This window comes from Poecilia formosa, unplaced genomic scaffold (genome assembly GCF_000485575.1).
Source record: "Poecilia formosa unplaced genomic scaffold, Poecilia_formosa-5.1.2 Scaffold81, whole genome shotgun sequence".
In the NCBI taxonomy this organism is placed as follows: Eukaryota; Metazoa; Chordata; class Actinopteri; order Cyprinodontiformes; family Poeciliidae; genus Poecilia; species Poecilia formosa.
Window position 1 is genome coordinate 1,056,443 of NW_006800020.1, and position 19,498 is coordinate 1,075,940.

Genomic DNA, 19,498 nt, shown 5'->3' on the forward strand with positions numbered 1-19,498 from the left:
CAGCACATGTCATGACTATGTTTTTATCTAAAGCATTCCAGCTTAGTTAGATCTGGCTGCGTGTTTATGCAGCCAGATCTAACTGGACTGTGTACCTGTCTTCTCAGTTTTTTTTATTTTTATTTTTATTTTTTCCAGCATTCTTCCAGGATTGCAATGTATTAAACTCTGTGCATTATCCCATCTCCTCAGACCACTTTGCCTACCCCTTCAACTTACTTTTCTAAGGCAAATAATGGCTTTGGTCTTTTATTATGAGCTCTTAAGCTCAAATTTAGAAACATGTCCCTGTTTCTGATTTCCTCCCCAAGCACACATCATTATGCTTAGAGGCAACTGCAGATGCATTTGGCCTGTTTGTTTATGGTGCAGGGCACTTTCATAGTAGCCTTACAGTAATTGACAGATGTTGATTTATAGTTAATCCTTGGCTTTGCTCTCACTGTGAACCTTACAGGGAGCAACATTGGCTGTCAGCCCCATGTGTCCTTGAGTCAAAGCCTTGAGCCGTCCTTGACATGCACCTTCCTCCATCATTCTGCTCTCTCCTCCTCAGTCCCTCATTCTGTCCATACTGCAATTTTAAAAACCCTTACGCCCATACAGAAGCTCGTTGTAGAAGTAATTTCATTCTCCTGATAGGGCACAGATATGATTACATACTGGGCCAAATGTAATTCTTTCTCGTGAGCTTTGTAAATTACATTTTCAGGCTGCCAGATTTGCCACAGCAAGTTTAAACGGAGTGTTGGCTGATTCAGTTGTATTGCATCTAACCTAGTTATTACTAATTTGTCTTCTTTATAAATGATGAGAGAATTTTCCAAAATAAGGATTTTTTTCTGTTCATTGTTTTGGAACAATAAATAGAAATGAAAAACAATGAAGCATGGTTTTTATTGTTTCGTATGTAAAATGAAAATTTTATAAACAAACTGAAAAAGACGTAAAAGTGTGCCACATTAGAGAATATTTTATTTTGAATCCAGCAATAGAAAGGGGGAGATATGATGACAAATCAAATCACTTCTGTTTGTTTCATTGTTGTAAAATTTTACTGAACTAGGTGAAGTGCTTGCTGTAGCTCTTCAGCAAGCACTGTAGACACTTTTGAAAGATAAATTATACAAAAAACTGCAAGAAATCACGATAAACAAAAAGAAAAATACAGAAGGGCCCACTAAAAACAATTGATCCACTGTCTTATGATGATGAAACAAGATTGGTATGAATGTCAAAGCTTGTTTTCTCAAGAGCTGATTTTATCTTGATTAAATAGTCAAACAGCAAAATAAATTAAAAACTGAAAATTTCCCTTAAAGAGACATTATATCACAGGTTAGTTTGATTTATTTATTTATTTATTTATTTATTTTTTAAAGCCCAGCTTGTACAACAATTTTTTGTCAAGAAAACTGCAGGGGCACTCTTGTAGGAAAGAAGCTCATTATGCCAAACGTATGTGCTGAATGTCACAGTTCAACCAGGTAAACTAGAGAATCTCAGTTTTTTTCTTTTCTGTTGCTGCCAATTTCAGGTCCTTTACACCTTTTTCCTCTGTGTCCATTAGCACAGCTACATTATTTCTGCTTGGCTTGTCATGTGCAGCTGGTGGCATGGGACACTGCTGGACACATGGCAGGTTTGAGAAGTAAGTGAGGCTAAAAAAAAAAAAAAAAAAGAGCAAAGTGTGGGTCAGACGAAGGACTGACGGGAAAAACTAAAAGGAGGTGTCCGGGAAAGGTGGAGGTGGAGAAATCTCCTGGGAACTGTCTTCCTCTGGCAGGGTAAATTAAGCGACGTGGAGCAGCAGGCTCAGAGCAGTTCCTCCAATGAAGAGCCCATTTGCTATATTTTGTAGGTTGTGAGCTGAATCCTGATGATAGGACAGAAGAGTCACATTGTACCTCTGAGACCCCCAAACTCCTCACTCTCCTCCTGTGGCTCACTCATCCAAGCCCCATCTCCACGACTGAATCTCTAGCCAAATCTCCAGAGACCTTATGTGCAAAAGGTCAGAAGCTTTCCGAACATGAGCGTGAGCAGCCAAACACAACATATGAATATGAATTATTTTGCACCCAAGATTGCGTGAATTTGTTGAGCAGTCTCATGCATGATAATGTGATATTAGGAGTGCTGAAAGTGTTTATACTGACACGTTTCCCCTTGTTGGATTAGAGGAGATTATGTCTTCTAGTAGAACACATAGCTGAAAGCATCCAGTGAATTATTTATCATGAATTAAACAGTCATTTAGAGTAAAAAGAAAATGAGTACAGTTTTATCTGGGAATCTGCAGCACATGCAGCCTCTTTAAGTCGGAGATGTCACCATTATTTTGTATTTAAGTACACTGCTTCACAGCCGTTTCTTTACATTTCTTAAAACATTCAGCAGGATTTGAAAACCTAAAGAGGATGAGATTTACACACCTTCGTAGTTTCGTAGAAAGCATAGGTTTCTGCTGATAGATCACTTCCTTCCTGTCTCCACTATTATCTTCAATTCTAATTCAGATCATGTGTCACTGGTAGTCTGCTTCAAAGATGATGCGTTTCAGCCAGGTATTGGTCCAAAGTGACTGATAGTTTCACCTACATCTGCTTGTGCAAGAATTCACAAACTGTAAAGTTTAAATTTTACATGATAGTTTTTGTTGTTGTTTTTTTTATGCTGACCAGAAAGCTGAAATTAAGTTTAGGAAGTTTTAAGTAACCAAACTTTTTTTTTTTTCTATTTTGTCTAAAATATATTTAATTACAAATAATTAGTATGTATTATCAATAATGAGAAATGAAGGCCACCAGGAGAATGTTTAAAGTCTATCTTTACATTTAAATAATTACATTTGTAGAGTTACTACCTTTGCTGTAAAGATCCCTGATGACTTATACTTTACTCATGTGTTTTTGAGTGGCTCTCTTGAAATGAAGTAGGCAGTGATGTAAACACATTAAAATTCAAAAGACAGAGTTAGAGCTGTCCTGCCTCTCACCACATAGAGATTATGGCTACAGTGTATCTGATCTGATGTCTTAATGTAAAACCCACACAACACTCACAAGTCATTGTCTAACTAACAATAACAGAATGTGATTACTGTCAATTTTCAGCATTTGTTTTTCTTTGTTTTTCTGCTTTAAAACTACCTACCTTAGCCCATTTCCTATGACTACTTAGTAGTGACTCACGTTGGATCCAGAGATGAACATTACTAATAACAATTCACACGCATGCACGCACACACACACACACAAACACACAAGTTTGTATTTCTACCCATATTAGGACTTTATATTTACTTCTGCTGATTTTTGTAAATGCAGCCTAATCCAGATAGACTCCCTAATTACGAGGCTTAATCCTATATTTACCCATGTAGGTTTGGAAATATGCCAGAATATTTAGGATAGCTAAACAAGTACTCTCACACACACTGATACCTAATTTTCCTCAGTGTAATAAATTAAGTTCTTTTTTTTTAACTGTGAGAGGAAGCTAGAATACACAGAGAGTACTCTGTATAGAACAATTCGGTACAGATTGTTTTGCACAACTGACTGCATGCAGAAAGACATCAAGGATTTGAAACTTAAAACTGTCTTACTGGAAGGAAATAGTACTACCAACTGTTCCAATTCTGGTTGTCTAAGCAAAACAACAAATAAAAAAAAAACTTTGTATTGTATAAAATGATCAGAAAGTGAAAAGCAGCTATAGTTTGATGAAGAATAAGAAAAGATATGAAATCCTGCCGAGGAACTCGTCAAGATTAGCTTAAAATAATATATGAAAACGTGGCTCCTTGAAACCAAAATGTGAAAACGTTTTGGTTTCAAATATACATCTGAAAGATTTATTTATTTTTTTTAAATATTTGTACTGGCATTAAAAAATAATCATTTAAACACTTTGGTGATTAGAAAATTCTGCTTTTTAAGGAAGTTTAAAACTATGTAAATTATAATTACCAATACTAATTGCTTTTAACATTTGGCAGAATGTAATAATCTCTTTGGCATGGTTCCCACTTAATAACTGGTCACACCTCAACAGAAGAAAGTCCTTCCTTCCCAGCACAGCCCAGCAGGAGCAGCAGGCACCAGCTAATGGAACAACAAACCCCACAGGAACCACACACATCCAGGGAAATGCGGCACAGTGAACTGCTTCTGCTATATTACTATAACATTTTGACAGAATAACTATCGAAAACACATTCATGCGTCCTCTCCATTTGTTGCGTTGAGTGACCTTTTTCAAAAAGTGATCACGATTATTTAAAGCAAGATGAAACGAGATGATCGATATCTTATCTGTTCAGTCAATCAGTGAGGCAATTCCCGCTGTCAGGCTGAGTTAGTGAGCAGTTACGAGAGGAGGTGGATGATGCTGATGATACTAAGGGAGGCGTGTATAGAAAGCAGGTTGTGGAATAGATTAACGTTTCTTCGACTGATTGCGCTCTGCGAACTGATGAGTCTGATTCTTAAATTGGAGGTGTTTATGCAGATAATGGCATTTTCTCATGTATTCATGGAGAGTAGCTCACACTTTAACAAGAGTATCATTTCAGTGAAAGTACACTTCTCAAATATTGCAATAATGACACGGCATAGAACACGATCTTCTTCTGTGCAGATTGTTTTGCACAATTGACTGCATGCACGACAGAGAGGGCGCTTGAATGTCTTTACAACACTCAGCTGACAGGGAATCTCGAGTTCCCACTGACATGCAATGAGATTCCAATTCTTATTTGTAAGACATAAAAGGACTTTCCAGCTGTCCTCCCCATTTTGCCCGTGGGAGCCCCCCAGCAGAGACACGTTCTCATCTATAGTCATGATTGTCACCCTGTCGCTGCCCTTTCAATTAGATGCTCAATTTCATCCCTGTGTCCCATGGGAGTCACAACAACACCATTTCAGATTGGAATCTCCTCATTGTCACGCCACTCAAACAGAGGTGGACTCTGTTCTTAGCATCAATTCATTCTGACATTTTTCAGCAAGATAGGGGAACATGTGATAGAGCAGGGAACAATGATCGGCTTGATACAGCCTGACGGCGTAACTATGGGTTGTAAAGAGTGGTAAAACAGCAAATTTTTTAAAGCAGCACTCACTAGTCTCTAATCATTTCTTTTATCTTAAACAAAGATGATGGAGCTAAATGACACGAAGTGAAGAAAAGATATGTGCAGCTGGGAGTTTTAATATATGTTTGCCGGTGTTCAGGATATTAATGATCTTATTTAAAATCAGACTGCTGAAGCAATTAGGAACAACAAAATGCATTTTGTCTTGTATTTATTCAAAAAGTCTCTCACCAGGGCAGAGAGCAAAAACCAAAAAACCAGAGCAAGCTTCTTACAGATACAGTTTCACACATGTCAGCAACCTATTGAGAGAGGAAAAACCCCCTCTGCAGATGGCTGGTCCACTTCTTCTTTCCACGAAAGACAACGATCAGACAGTTTGTACCTAGATCAAATATAACATTTTCCTTTGTCAAACAGAAAGTATTCACACCCCAGAGGTCAAGCTTAAAGTTCTTCCCTACACCAAACTGTTTTTTTTTATATCTTTTGGTGATATGACAATTTAGAACAAGTATTGTCTTAATCCTTACCAAATGGTCTTTCATGTAGAATTGCCTTTTGCAAGCACAACTTACTCTCTGGCTGAAGCAACCATAACAAAAGTTCAGAATCAGTTTGCAGATGTTCTTCTCTTCAGGAGTAATAATGTCTGGGCTAGCGATAGCATCAATAAATGCAGTTGCTGATTTAAATACTGAGTTACTGAGACTGTTGTTTATATAGAGGACAAGCATCTGCAACGTTTTATCTTCTGGTCCTAGAGATCAGCTCTCAATAGGGGATCTATGGTAAGGGTATGTGTGTCGTGCATTATCACGAATGACCATTTTAAGGTTGTATGAATCTCAGCTTAAACACAGCTTTTCCACTCGGACCTCATTATTGTCATGGCACAGCCAAAAAGCTACAGTGTACACATCCATCACGGCCTAAAGTATTCAAATACCGTACTGTATTCCCCTCTGTGTTGGAATGTGGTGACAGTGATGGCCATTTCAATATAATTATTGTCATATTCACAAAATCATATGATCTCAAAACCAGTTGGAGATGAGCTTTATGACAATGTGCATAAAACAACCTCAAGAAGTTGAATTTCCTTAATGGTCCAACATAAGATGGGGTTGAGAGACATCTAGTGGTGAATATGCAGTGTTACATCCAGCCAGGTCTTTGCAGTCTAGTCCAGCTAGACGCTTTGCAGTCTAGCAAAGCGTTAGACTGGCACAAATACTGGAATTTGGTTTGCATTGTTTACTGGATTTGATTAGGCACAAAAAAGGTTTGTAGGAAAAAACAGTACACAGAGTTTATGTATTTGTATCTATGTATGTTCAGTATATTATAATGTTCTCAGTTACAATTATGTCTTCTGTTGTTTTCTATTTTTGGTACATATTACTTTGCTCATGTTATGTCAGTTGATATAATATGTAGCATTGTTTATTATTGTTTACATTGATAATATTGTTGGCAGAATTGATCATACTCAATGTCTGAAATCTATCTGGAATTGTTTTTGCTTAAAATAATTCGAACTGAAACAAAAATCTTAAAATCACTGCAGTGTTCATGTTTTTGTCATGTCAAAACAACTACGATAGTGATAATTGCTACCCACTGATGAATGCACACAATAAAGATATCGGAAATTCATAGCAACTCTGTGACTTGGGACAAATTAAATATCTGCAACATTTAAAAGAACAGACAAAATAATGAAGACACAGCTGATGATGCCCTAGGCAAAAAAAACAAAAAAAACAACAACCAGTTTTTATCATGACTCTAGTCTCTGGTGAATCAAAACGATACAAACTAGTGGAAAGTTAACAGATGAAAGCATCTTGCTGACTGAAAATCCTTGTGAATGTCTGGCTGTTCTCAAGCAGACAGTGCTGTTTTGCGATCAGGCGGCTCTTTTAGGCCATGGACCCTGATAAACTCATTGGACATAACAACTCTTATCTCCTGAAGGCCAGTCTGTGGCCTTCACTGAAAAGATGCTCCCGAAGGTCTCTTTACTGACGTTAAAACCAACCGACTGCATTTAAGTCCCATCTCCAAAGGAATCCAGTCAATTTTAACTCGAGCTGATGTAACCTTTGATTGTTCAGAGAGCTGACATTTCAATACCTCTAAATGCAAAGAGTGATTAAAATATGAGGAATACATTGGTGGAAAAACTTTCTGTTTTTGGTTTAAATGTAATCAATAAAAACAAAAACAAAAACTCCTCTGTCTTTGAGCTGCAGATTGAGGGATTCCAAGTGGATACAGTAACCACTCTGCATTACATTTGTCTCCTATTGTAAGTGAATTATTGCAGGAACAACTGTAGCATCACCAATAACAGTCATTCTGGGAAAGCCATAGGGAATATGAACCGGAGAAGGTAAAAAGATCAGCAGACAGTCCCTTTATGATAACAAATTAGAGAAAGCTTCTTTATGTAAAAATAAGCTTTTAATTGAAATGTTGTGATAATAATGTATACAGATATGATGCCACAATATGCAGTTTGGAGGATGAAGAAAGCAGCAATGAGGCTTAGTTTTTATTTTTTTATCTTTTGTCTTTAAGTAAGGCTTTGAATAAGATGCCCTTAAATTACAGTTGTGTTCAGATATTTTTGTTGTTTTGTTAAGTTTATTGTCTGCCTCTCTATATAAATATATTTACTGAGCTTCAGGCAGTGCAGAATTATAAAGTTGGGAAAGAAATGCAGGCCAACTATGAGAAACTAGCACATTCTTCAAAGTGAAAGAATGTACCCATCTCAAGTATGCAAATAAATCTCCTGTAACTAGTAATTTATTCTAGTATCAGTAAATACCTGGAAAAGCAAAAGTGTTTCATAGCAAAAATTAAACAGTGCATCAGTTTTGCTATTTATTCCTTATCGGTTTGAACAAATATACATAAATATATTACAGTAATGAGATGGAATCCAGTTTTTGGTCACACAGACCAGCAAGCCACTGTTAAATCAAAGTATTTACTAAGCTGTGCACAGCAAATATGACTACTGAACCTCTGAGGTAAAATTTTTAGCTTTTTCATAAGGAATTTAAGATGTTTAAAAGTGCAATCCTTTTGGAAGCCAATAAAAGGGGCTACTTAAAAGAGAACAGCTTCACATGCACCAGAAATTTCCTAAATGCTTTACTGACTGACTTGCAGAGGTTTCAGAGTTAATATTATAGGCTTATCTGGCAACAGAATGAGCTCAAACGTACTCTGCACTTCCACATTGCGCTGCTTCTCAATTCGGAAGTTTTCAAGCATCTGCAAAAGAGAACAAAAACACAAAGCAGTGAATACAACCTGTTCTGCATAATGAGGTAAAACTGCTCTTTTTACTTTTCTGCATGGCTCACATGGATAAGAAAGATCTGCATCTCCGTCTCGGCTATCCTGCGTCCCAGACACTGACGGGGACCGAAACCGAAGCCCAGGCTTCTGAAGTATTGCGTCTCGGTCCTCAGCCAGCGAGACGGAAGGTACTGCTCCGGACGGAAGAACACCTTGGGGTCTCTGCCCATCGCATAAAGCCCTAACTGGACCAAGGTCTAAAACACAAAGATGCACTGACAAAACAAAACTGTTGCAACAAAAATGCTCAAAACGTATGAATGTATAAGTGCTCCTTACCCCAGCTGGGATGTGATAATTTTGAATAATTATGTCTTCAGCTATGTATCTTTGCAGGCTTACTGCAACTGGGTGCAACCTGAAAAGTAGGTATTGCAAAAAAAAACTAAAAAAAATTAGATAGGGTGATGGAAATTTTTTTTTTTTTTTTTTAGCAAAATAATAATAGTTAAAGTACTTAGTGGAAGAAATAAAACAAATGGAAAATGAACTGAACCTATATTGTGCTTTTCCAGTCATATGGTCCACTCAGAGAGCTTTATGCTAGAGACACATTGACTCATTCACATTGACAAACACATTTATGCACTGATACACACATCAGTAGACAACTTGGGGTTAGTTGACTTACCCAAGAGCTCATCAACATATGACTGGACAAAGCTGGAATTTAACCTACCTTAGCAATTGTAAGACAACCACTCTACCCAATGATCCACAGAAAAAAAAGGTTGAAACAATTTTAATATTCAGACCTGTCAAAACTGTTTTTGTTTTTTGTTTTTACCTGAGTGTTTCTTTAAGAGCGCCTTTCACCAAAGGAATCCTCTTCAGCATGTCCAGCATGTCCCCCTGGCTTGCAGTCCGAGCCGCAGCAACCTCTGCCCTCAGCTCCTCCTGGAGGTTTGGGTGTCTGGCTAATTCATACAGCGTCCATAGGAGCGTTATGGAAGTCTAAGGAATTAAAAAAAAAAAAAATTGCTAAATTGTCTTTCTTACTGAAGCAAGAAAGACACTGTGTCCATCTTTTTTTTTTTGTCTTACAGTGTCCACTCCTCCAGCCATTAGTTCAGTCACACTGGCCTTGATGTCTTCAATGGACAGCTTGTCCAACAGAAGCAAGCTGCCCAACACTCCTGGGTATTCCTTGGACGTTTCTGTTTCCTGACGCAGCTGCCTATAGATGTTCTGGATGCAGCGGTCAGCTGATACACCAAAATCAGATATAGAATTATAAAGAAAAAAAGAACTACAATGTAAAATAAACTTTGCAATTGAAAACACTATTGATGATATGATATCACCTTGATTAAATATTCCATCCCACGCCTGTACGTGGTCCCGCCACACCTTTGCTCCGACCTGCCTCAGCAGAGCAGGAGGAATGTACAGCATGGGGGAAGTGGTCTTGAACATGAGTGTGATGCAGTCTATAAAGCGCTGAGCTTCAGGGTCAATGTAATCCAGCATCAGGCCCAGCCGCTCCCCGTAGAGCACTGAGCTCACCGCTGCGAAGGACAGAATAAAAATTAGATAAAGCGTTTGTGGAAAAACAAGTTGAAGTGAAAACGGGCTTACACTCTAGAGCGTATTTGAAAAGTTCTTGAGACAAGTCTGTGGTCCATTTGTTCTGGCCACTTCGTTGAATTTTTTTGTGAACTCTGGCCACAAAATCCTGGCCCACGTCGTCCAGCAGTGGCACAAAGTTTTCCAGCATCTTCATGGAAATCACCTCCTTGTTAAGAATCACCCGGTTGTTTCTCCAGTCTTCACCGTTCCTATCGAATGAACATATGCTGAATTAAAAGCTCAGAGCGTTTCGACAAACAACGCCTGACCTTGCAGATATTACAGCAAAAGCTCTTACTTCAGGAGAACCCCATATTTGCGGTTCCTGTAGTCTCTGTATGACGTCCATGCTTCAACTTTCAGCCTTTTAGGATAGTGGCCCTCTGCTTTAAAGAGAATTGCAGCATCCTCTGGTTTGATGATATTTACACTTTCATAATAACCTATTTTCTCCCTGTTTTACAAAAAACAAGAATGAAAAAATCCAACTGCATCAGTCGCTTGTTGTTGGATTAGGTGATCTTGTGGAGTAAAACTCTCAACTACTTTTAATCAACATTTCCCCTGAAGTCAGTGAAATATTTTTTTTTTTTTTCCCCAGAAGAACAGACTAACGTATAGATATTTTACCTGTAAATGGGTCCAAATGTGTTGAAGTTCTGCAGCATGATACGGTGAAGGTTTCTAAAGCCATTCAGTTTCCAGAAGTTGTACAGGTTGACCACCCCGTTCTTCCAGAGTCCAGGAATCTCACTGAATGGCCGGACGATGCTGCTGCTCTCCGGGTACGCCTGCCGGATCGCCGGCATGCTGCTGCTGCTGCGAACGCCCGAGGCAATCGGCTCCTCCATGCAGGACAGGGGCAGCGCCACGGGGCTCCGCCACATACTTAACCTGGCCATCTCAGCAACAAAACGCTCACAATTCCCAACAGCTTCTCTGGCTCACTTGCTGCCTCCCTCTCAAACAAGGCTGCAGGAGGCTGGTCCACAAAGTCAGCCCTCCTTTTTGTACTGATCAAGGCTCTTCCGTACTAAATAGCAGAACACACCAACAGTACACTGTGTCAAACGATGACACTGAGCAACAACGTCAAAATAATGTATGAGTTAAAAGGTCTTTTTTTAAGTTGAATTAAAAGAAATTTATATAGTGAAAAAATTATTTTGTGTATCTTGTCGAGAAGCAAAGAAAAAAAAACAGTTTTAGTTTAGTTTTAATAACTTTAATCAAAAACATATATTAAAACGTATTGAATTTACATGTACAATTTAAGCATCCATCTAAGAGCAAAACAAAGTTACAGTGGAAGCTACTTTTTAAGCTGCTTTATGAGTTCTTCCAGCTTCATGGCCGTCTTGACGTCTCCTTGCACCTTGAGCTTGCCGCTGGTGTACGCGGCGAACGGTCGCAGCCTCCCTTGGAACATGTCCACGAGGTCGCAATCGCTCATGCTCAAAGTCACATCAGGCTCTCGACACAAGGACCCTGACCCAGCTGCGCCACTACCTGCAACACACACACACACACAAAATACAAGTTTAAGAGCTTTTACTTAGATAGAAATCCCAATAAACTGAACTGTACTGCATTGGAAATTGGATTGAATTGGAAAATATGCCAAATGAATTGAACTGATAACATATTTCTGTTTATGTTTTTCTCATGTAAAAGTTTCTATCCTAGATTTTGTTTCAAGATATCAAACCAGGCAAATCTGAAATTTATTCATCTTTGAATTATATAAATGGATAAAACTATTTGCTGTTATAGAGCACCACAAATGAAGCCAAGACCTAAACACAGCTAGTCACTTGAGATGGAGATGATGCATTTTAAAGTTAACACCCTGCTTCCCGACTTTATCTATCCACCTGCTTATGATCAAATCCCCATTATTTTGCAGGTTTTGCATTTCACTTTAGGGTAATTTTATAGCTTTATAGGTTTCTACTTTTGAATGCTAAACATTCAAAAGTAATGTTTAGCAAGTAAGTCTACAAGTTAAACTTGGCATGGTAGCTTTATTTTTAGACAGACATGGTTAATGGAAGCTTTCCATTTCAAAGTTCCATACTTTTCCAGATTAAAATTTATATATTTTTTTCCCCAAGTACTTTGTATAAACACACTAATCTGAGGTTGGTCATGCATCTCTTTTTTCCAAATCTATGGACTATATTTTATATATATATATATATATATATAAAGAAACTTTGAGTTTTCAACTAATGTTGTAAACTTAAGCACTTCCCCTGCACAACTTATCCAGGCTAAATCAAAGATTCATATTCCATTTTCAATAACCCCAAATAGATTAAGTTTCATATTCGGTTCTAAGCTCTAAGCTGCTCACCTTGAGTTAAATCCAGGTAGTACTGACGCTGCTGTCCATCAGCAGTGCTGATCTCAAACTGGAAACAAGCCCTAACCTGTTGGACCAAAGTCTCAGAAAGGAGCATCTGGACTCTACTGAGCAACTCCTCAACAGAACCTGGCGTGACCACGGCAACTTCAGCCTCACTACTGAGCTCATTCATTAATGTCAGACTGTCCTCTGAAAAGAAGAAGTTCACATTAAAACAGCTAATAGAATTTACACATACAGCACAAGAAAAAAAATGCCTAATCTTACTCTGTTGAGGGTGTGAACTTCCACTGTGACTAAGAAAGTGCATGGCCAGCTGCTGAATGGAGTCAGTGAGTCCTTCGGGTCCAGGTGCAGACGGTAGAGAAGCAGGTGTGGTGAGGGGTGCAGCTTGGCCTTCTCCTTGGGCTTTGAGTAGAGAACCAAAGGTAAGTTCCACCCGATCAACTTCGAGCCCCCACGGATGAGTCATCTCATTTATGTCCATCTGTGGAGAATAGAAGCATATTTCAGAACAGGATTAACTAATTCCATAAGGCTCAAGTACAAGATTATATAAATAGTGAACACATGAGACTTTTGAGACAAGGTTAGGTAACATAAAATGCCTTAAAAAATTACTTGACCCCTTACAAATTTTATCTGCTTTTGTTTTTCCGTCACGTCAACCAGGCTGTATGTGGACAGGTAATCCTCATTCAGATAAATTATGAATTGTGCTGACCGGGTCCGGCACAAACAGGAGTCACTTTGAACAGAACCACTTTGACAACATAAAGTAGTTTATTAGAGCTAAAAAGGCAACACATTGTGGTCTGACCTAAAGAAGATACACAGTGATCCATCTTCAGCATCAGTATCTTAACAGTTGGTGAAACTATAAATAAAGATTTTTATTTACTCATGAATATTATGTTGGCACTAAATATTTAAGCATCCAGTGAAGTATAACAAACGGCTCATGTTTGAACTTACACCAAGATATTCCTCTAGTTTCAGTCTCTCGGTTTGAATTTCCCTGATGGTCTTCTTGGACAGGCTGTGGGTCAAAGCGTTCTGCGCAGTCATCCTGGTGGAGGCATTCAGGTCCTGGACCGACACCACTGACATGACTGGGTTCCAGATCCTGAACTGGATGTCTGCTCCCACTAACAACACGCCACCATCCCGAGTAACCACCTAATGGGGCAGAGTTACACTTTACATTTGAAGTCAAGAAAAATAGGCCATATTAGTTGTTATCTTTGTTTCTAATATTCTTTATATTCATGGAAAAACATTTTCTGGTGCTATTTTTGATTATGAACAAATCCTCTAGAGTAATAAGAATATATTTTGACCTTTTGGCTGAATAAGGGACTATTACAGGCTTTTTATCAGATTTTATGTTAGCCATAAAAACAAGTAAAACATAAACCAACAAAATATTGGCTGAACTTTGATAAAGATATGACGTGTAAAAAAAATAAATAAAAATTAAAAGACAAAGCAGAGATAAAGTAGATATTGGATTTGATTTTCCTTTTACTCAACATATTGAGTAAAAACAACCTTGTTTGGTCATAGTTATATTCCTTGACATGTTGAACGCCAATCCAAACAGCTCATTTATATCTTCTGGTTAGGTTTACCTGACATGGGGGGATGTTAAAGGCTCGGGTTCTCAGGTCCACTCTCTGCCACTGATCAATGAGGGGCAGCACCAGCACAACCCCGGGGCCTTTAGGGGGACAAACCCGACCCAGACGGAACACTACGACCCTCTGGTAGTTCGGGACAGTCTGCGTGCAGAATGAGTCCATCTTGGTCAACTTCAACTAACAAATGGGTCGAGATACTGATGAGGCGCGGTGAAAGGAAATATCACTCTACCTTTAGAACAAACCATCCTGTTACTGGGAAGGCTATGAAGGTGCAGATGTAAACGAGGAAGATCACAATCAGGTTGCAGATCCAAGACACCCAGCCCTGAGAGGCATCTTAAAGAAAAGCATCTTCAGAAACTCTGTACACTATAAAATAGCACTAATCATACCTAAAAACATCCAACAGCTAACAGTAGCTAAAAACTTACCAGTAAAGTCGTTCGCAGAGATATTTGGGATATAATCAAAGGAAAGTCCTTTATGGTAGCCTGGCTGTGAAAAGCTGTGAGAGTTCACAAACAAACCAGGAGTCTTCTGGGAGCTTGAATCCCTCTGCGGAAGCAGCTGATACGACCTGCCGAACATCCCCCCGGAAAATACGGCTTATTTCACCATTAAAGCCACAACATGATACTTTAAAAGTTTCTGTCAATTAGACGCCGCCTGGTTGAAGAAAACCAATTCGTTTTAACAGAATTAGCTTGGTACTTTGGAATAACTAGCCACTGTCTTCTTCTGGGAGTTAACGGTGGTACTCATCTGTTAATGTGCTCACCACTGCCACCTAATGTTTCTGTTTCTCAGATGAAGCTTGCACACCAGGAAGAAGTTGGATCTTCTTTTGCTGCACAGATTTCATTGTTTACACTTTAAAAAATTAAAAGAAAAAAAAGAAGAGATGAACGTTTCAGAACCTCCATAAAAATAACATTTTTGACATATAAATAAAATGTTTACAGGAAATTAAAAATACTTGCTTTGGAGTTTCTGGTATGCTCCAAAAAACTCTTTAATGTTCATTTGTGACTTTTCATTACAAAGTCACAAATGACTTTGTAAGTAATTTGTAAATTACTTAGCTTATTACTTACTACTTAGCTTACTTAACTTGATTAGCTCCTCTGTTAACCCATTATTTGGCCCAGATTGTCCTTTTTGTTATGATTTTATTATGTTCCGTTATTGTTTTTGTTTTGTTTTGTTTTGTTTTGTTGTTGTTGTTTTAATAAAGAGCAAAGAATTTACACTACATGTAGGCAAATAAGACAAATAAACACATGATTTCAAATTTTATTGGAGAAAAAGATATTCACAACATGAAACAAGGATACATTTGGGGAAGCTTCAGTTTATGCTTGTTTAGTTCTTGAACATATCACACAGTAACTTCTCCATGGGTGTGTTGCCAATTGTCCTGTGAAAGAACAGCTGTTCTATCTTACGTGAATTCAAGAAGTGGAGAGATGGCAGCAGAAGTAACAGCCTCCCAAACCTTGTTGAGCAAGAGCAAAAAGTGTTTTATTTTTTCTCCCTTTTTTATTTTCAAACATGCTTGAAGATCTTTGTAATATTTTAAAGATACAGTTTGTCACCTTGAAGCATTGCCAGGGTACACCAATTGAATGTGCTGGCTCAATAGCAAGTGGGACTGGTCCTGCAAGTTTTCAACCTGGCTGGCATCTTTGAGGTTGCGCGTCTCTGTGCCGGGTAATCAAAAAGCAAAGATGATACGGATTATCAAATTTACAGAATACACAGTGGTTTTGTACGTAGTTGGAGTTTTATTTACCTGGCTTGAACAAAACTATTGCTTTAAGACAGGCAAATTCAGTAGGGTCGACAACCAGAGCCTTGAAGCGACTGAATACATCTTCAAGAATCTGCATCTCAGATGAGACCAGGTTGGTCTTAACCTCACGAGTGGGGGAAAGTTCTGGAGACAGAATTAAACATCTGTCCACAGGTAGAGACATCTGGATGGCACACAGAAGGAACATCTCACTCCAAGCTTCTTCCAGCAGAATCACCTTGAGATTTTACAGAAATGTGTAATATTAGAAGACAGAAGCCAAAAACCTAGAGCAGAGGTCTGAAACTCCATCCCTCAAGTACCACTGTAACTTTTGAATGCGTCTCTATTCCAACACACCTGCATCAAATGAATGGAAAATGACTAAACCTTTGCAAAACTCACTGACATGCCAGTGAAGTAATCCAGCCTCTTGACTTAAGTGTGTTGGAACAGGGAAGCATCCAAAGGTTGCAGGAGAGTGGCACTGGAGAACATGGAGTCATAGTGCCCTGACCTACAATCCACCTCACCTGGTCTCGAAAAGGCAAATGAGCAAAAACGGGCAAATTCTTTGCCCACTTCACAGACATGAAGAGAAGTCGAGCTGCTGTTTCGTCAAAACTTTCTGAAGAGCCGGAGATGGATGTAAGCCTGGCGCGGTCTAATGAAGAGTTGTCCTTCTCTGCATCGTTTGTTTTCACATCAATATTTTCCTCATCTATGAGCAAAAAAAAAAAAAAATGCAAGAAACAGAATCCTGTAGAAGCCGAGATTAATACAATACATACATATATACTATATATCGCTCCCCACTGTATCAGTAATTCGTCCATATTTCCAATGACCTTACCATCCTCCGGCTCCAGTTTAGTACAAGTTTCTGCTGTCAGCAAGCTGACCATGAAGCAGTGAGTTTTTTGGTTGCTGCTGGGTTGTACAGATGCAGAACCGGGATCAGGCAATGTGACCAGAGGTCTAAATCCAACAGATGAGTAGAGGCCGGAAGTGGTGAGCTCCTGTGTGCTAATGAGGTCTTCCCTCTTGGCCTCCACATCTATGGAATCGAGACTGACATGCGTAGTGCTTCGAGGCTGACGCTCACTCTGCACTGCTGCCAAAGACAAAATGGAAGATGTATAGTTTCAACAAAAGTTAAAATAACATACATGTCACTGAAGACCTAAAATCAACTCAAAACAAAATATCTTACCATCTTTGTTCATTCCAGCTTGGAGACACTTCTTTAGTCGGCAGGCTTGGCACTGGTTCCTGTGAGCTTTGTCAACAGGACATTTGCCTGTCCCAGCCTGACACCTGTGAGGTTAATAAAAACACATGCATAAGTCTTAAAATAACTGATTTAGAAAATACTTCATATTCAATTGGACTTATTTGTTACTGTCCTTGCAATACAACATTTATTGCATGAGCCCTCACTCACCTGTAGATGAGTCTTCTTCGTACACTGCGTTTAAAGAAGCCGCTGCAGCCGTTGCAGGCATATATGCCATAGTGTTTGCCGCTGCTTGAATCAGAGCAGACTTTGCAAAGCAAGGCTTGACCGAGAGCTTTAAGAGGACTTTTATCTGCACAGAATAAACGGCCAAAGGGAATCTTTTAAACAAATGCTTAATCTTTAGAAATATTACATTTATATATTTGTTAAGTTTGTTATGAAGCCTTGCAGCAACCAGTAATTGTAATCATGGACAAAATCGTAACGCAAGGTGTAATGTTATAACTTAGGCTGTTTCAAACGTCTTAAAGACAGTAATGTAATGTGGTTGTAGAGCTAATGATCCGATATATTCAACAGAGAATTGTGACAACCTTGTGGAAGGATACCCCAATTTTTTTACCCATGTCTTTCAGCTTAATAGTCAGTTCCATCAAAGGAACTATTTGTAAACTTCTGAATTTAAGAAAGCTAATATAAAAGTCTGTCATTAGCAAATAGTTTTTGGCAATCCTGCTGACTCAAAACTAGGAAAAGTTCAGTTTGATTTAGTGTCAGACATGGAAAAAATTGTATATATATATATATATATATATATATATATATATCTCAATATAATGCAAATAATACGGTAACTTAATTGGTTTGTATGTCATGGAGAAAAAAAAATGAATTCATACCTTGTTGAATTCCATCTAGGCTCTGTTTTGTGAAGTTGCTGGAGTCATCCTGTGAAAAACAATCTACTTTAATCACCTGGTCTTCCATTATTTATTGTACCACTATACGTGAATATGGAAATTAAATCTTTTAAAGGAAGAACAGACTAATCAAAATCAATCACGGAATAGAAAAATGATTTTTTTTGTTTGTTAATAAAATCACCCAACACAAACTGTCTGATGTAATGCAGGGTCACTGCCAGATCTGCCAGAGTGAGTGTGAGAACTTGAGTCGTCTGGGGGCTTTCATGAGGAGGACAAGAAGATTAACACCAGTCGCTGTGTAAGCAAATACCAATGTGTCATCCTCTTAATCTTTACTGTGCTAAAGATTGGTGTGGCCTTTGCAAAGTAGTCAACAGTGGAGAACCAATGTCTCAACAAGTACTGAAAACACTTCTTCCAAAAGAGAAGCTGAACTACTTCTCTTTAGCAAGGAAGACAGGTTTTTAACATCAAAATAAAATCCAGAATGTAACATTTTAAAAGGTCTTTTGAGTCAAAGACTTAATGGAGGCAAAATCAATCTAGCAATTAAGCTCATGCGTGGATAGAGAAAAGATGCATTAGAGAATACTAATATCAAAGACATGCCACTGTTGTGGGAAAACATGCCATTGCATCAGTGCACTTTTTTTAAGTTCAAGTTTAAACGGTCCAAATGAGGCCAGTTTAAACTTATAACTTCTGATTTAGTTTTACACTGGATTTTTATCATAATCCTGAATCTGATTTCCCTGGTTTATCTAACCAGCTCAACAGTCCAGATGTAGGCAGGACTAACATGCTGCAACCATCAGCAAAGGGCTACTTTGAGGTTTAACTACTGAGGATAGCGGTCACGTTCCTTCACACCTGAGTCCTGTGACTCTTATGAAGATACGTGTCAATCATCTTTAGCAGCAGGCCACCATGAGCCAAGTGATTACGTATTTAGTGGAAACTTTTATCACAACAGATCCCTGCAGGTGAATCCATGCACGTCACTGGAAAAAACCCTTGCTCATTCCCTTGTTATTTTTTCATTCTTATATTCATAGCTCATTATTTATTGACTGCTTGTTTTTAAATGTGTTTTTACATTGCGCACAGCTATAGCATTCTGAGCCTAGAGTGAAATCCTGCACATGAATGGAGTTTAGAAGAGATTATGTGCAAGACATAACTTTATCGTCCTTGAGAAGATGCCCTTGAATGGTAGTTTGCAAACCTCTGCATCACTCTAAGCAGCTTTTGGATGTAATCTCCTTTTAGCTATTGTCAAAGAGTGAGCTTAACTTTTCGAGTTGTTACCTTTCTCTTTATGCATATGGAGCAGGTGGAGTAAGGTTGCTGAAGCAAAACTGATTATTGTATTTTTTTAAGTGTTTTATTTTAATGTATGACTTTGGAAAAGGCATAAATGAATGGTAATAGTTTTTCTGTCATAAATAAACTTTGGCTAGTTTGTGGTCAGCAATTCC

At 38.4% G+C, this 19,498-nt stretch overlaps 3 protein-coding genes and 1 long non-coding RNA gene across 6 annotated transcripts; 1 reads left to right on the top strand and 3 right to left on the bottom strand.

Annotated features, from left to right (window-relative positions):
- Positions 1–5,339: 5,339 nt before the first annotated feature.
- Positions 5,340–6,853, top strand: LOC107836746 (uncharacterized). The gene is made up of 2 exons (XR_001662693.1): positions 5,340–6,276; positions 6,322–6,853. It is a non-coding gene; the product is annotated as an uncharacterized LOC107836746 (long non-coding RNA).
- Positions 6,854–7,554: 701 nt separating this feature from the next.
- cyp11a1.2 (cytochrome P450 family 11 subfamily A member 1, tandem duplicate 2) lies at positions 7,555–11,102 on the bottom strand. 2 transcript variants are annotated; one of them, XM_007556809.2, is made up of 9 exons: positions 10,682–11,099; positions 10,350–10,505; positions 10,061–10,260; positions 9,787–9,990; positions 9,527–9,687; positions 9,270–9,436; positions 8,762–8,840; positions 8,488–8,679; positions 7,555–8,395 (listed from the first exon to the last, which is right to left on the bottom strand). In XM_007556809.2, the coding sequence occupies exons 1-9, from the start codon at positions 10,951–10,953 to the stop codon at positions 8,273–8,275; spliced, it is 1,554 nt and encodes a 517-aa protein (XP_007556871.1). In that variant the 5' UTR covers positions 10,954–11,099; the 3' UTR covers positions 7,555–8,272. The 2 variants fall into 2 exon arrangements, with proteins under 2 accessions (XP_007556871.1, XP_016529202.1); XM_016673716.1 differs by lacking the exon at positions 7,555–8,395 and having other exon boundaries at positions 8,593–8,697; positions 10,682–11,102.
- Positions 11,103–11,259: 157 nt separating this feature from the next.
- stoml1 (stomatin (EPB72)-like 1) lies at positions 11,260–14,847 on the bottom strand. The gene is made up of 7 exons (XM_007556810.2): positions 14,494–14,847; positions 14,292–14,398; positions 14,051–14,200; positions 13,395–13,598; positions 12,687–12,906; positions 12,408–12,608; positions 11,260–11,560 (listed from the first exon to the last, which is right to left on the bottom strand). Exons 1-7 carry the CDS (start codon positions 14,648–14,650, stop codon positions 11,364–11,366), a joined length of 1,236 nt encoding a protein of 411 aa, XP_007556872.1. The 5' UTR covers positions 14,651–14,847; the 3' UTR covers positions 11,260–11,363.
- A 494-nt stretch (positions 14,848–15,341) lies between these two features.
- On the bottom strand, positions 15,342–18,217 carry LOC103141255 (photoreceptor-specific nuclear receptor). Of its 2 annotated transcripts, none has more exons than XM_016673720.1 (8): positions 17,994–18,217; positions 17,299–17,443; positions 17,068–17,171; positions 16,708–16,965; positions 16,388–16,575; positions 15,855–16,092; positions 15,658–15,763; positions 15,342–15,557 (listed from the first exon to the last, which is right to left on the bottom strand). In XM_016673720.1, exons 1-8 carry the CDS (start codon positions 18,079–18,081, stop codon positions 15,425–15,427), a joined length of 1,260 nt encoding a protein of 419 aa, XP_016529206.1. In that variant the 5' UTR covers positions 18,082–18,217; the 3' UTR covers positions 15,342–15,424. The 2 variants fall into 2 exon arrangements, with proteins under 2 accessions (XP_016529206.1, XP_007556873.1); XM_007556811.2 differs by having other exon boundaries at positions 16,708–16,968.
- Positions 18,218–19,498: the final 1,281 nt, after the last annotated feature.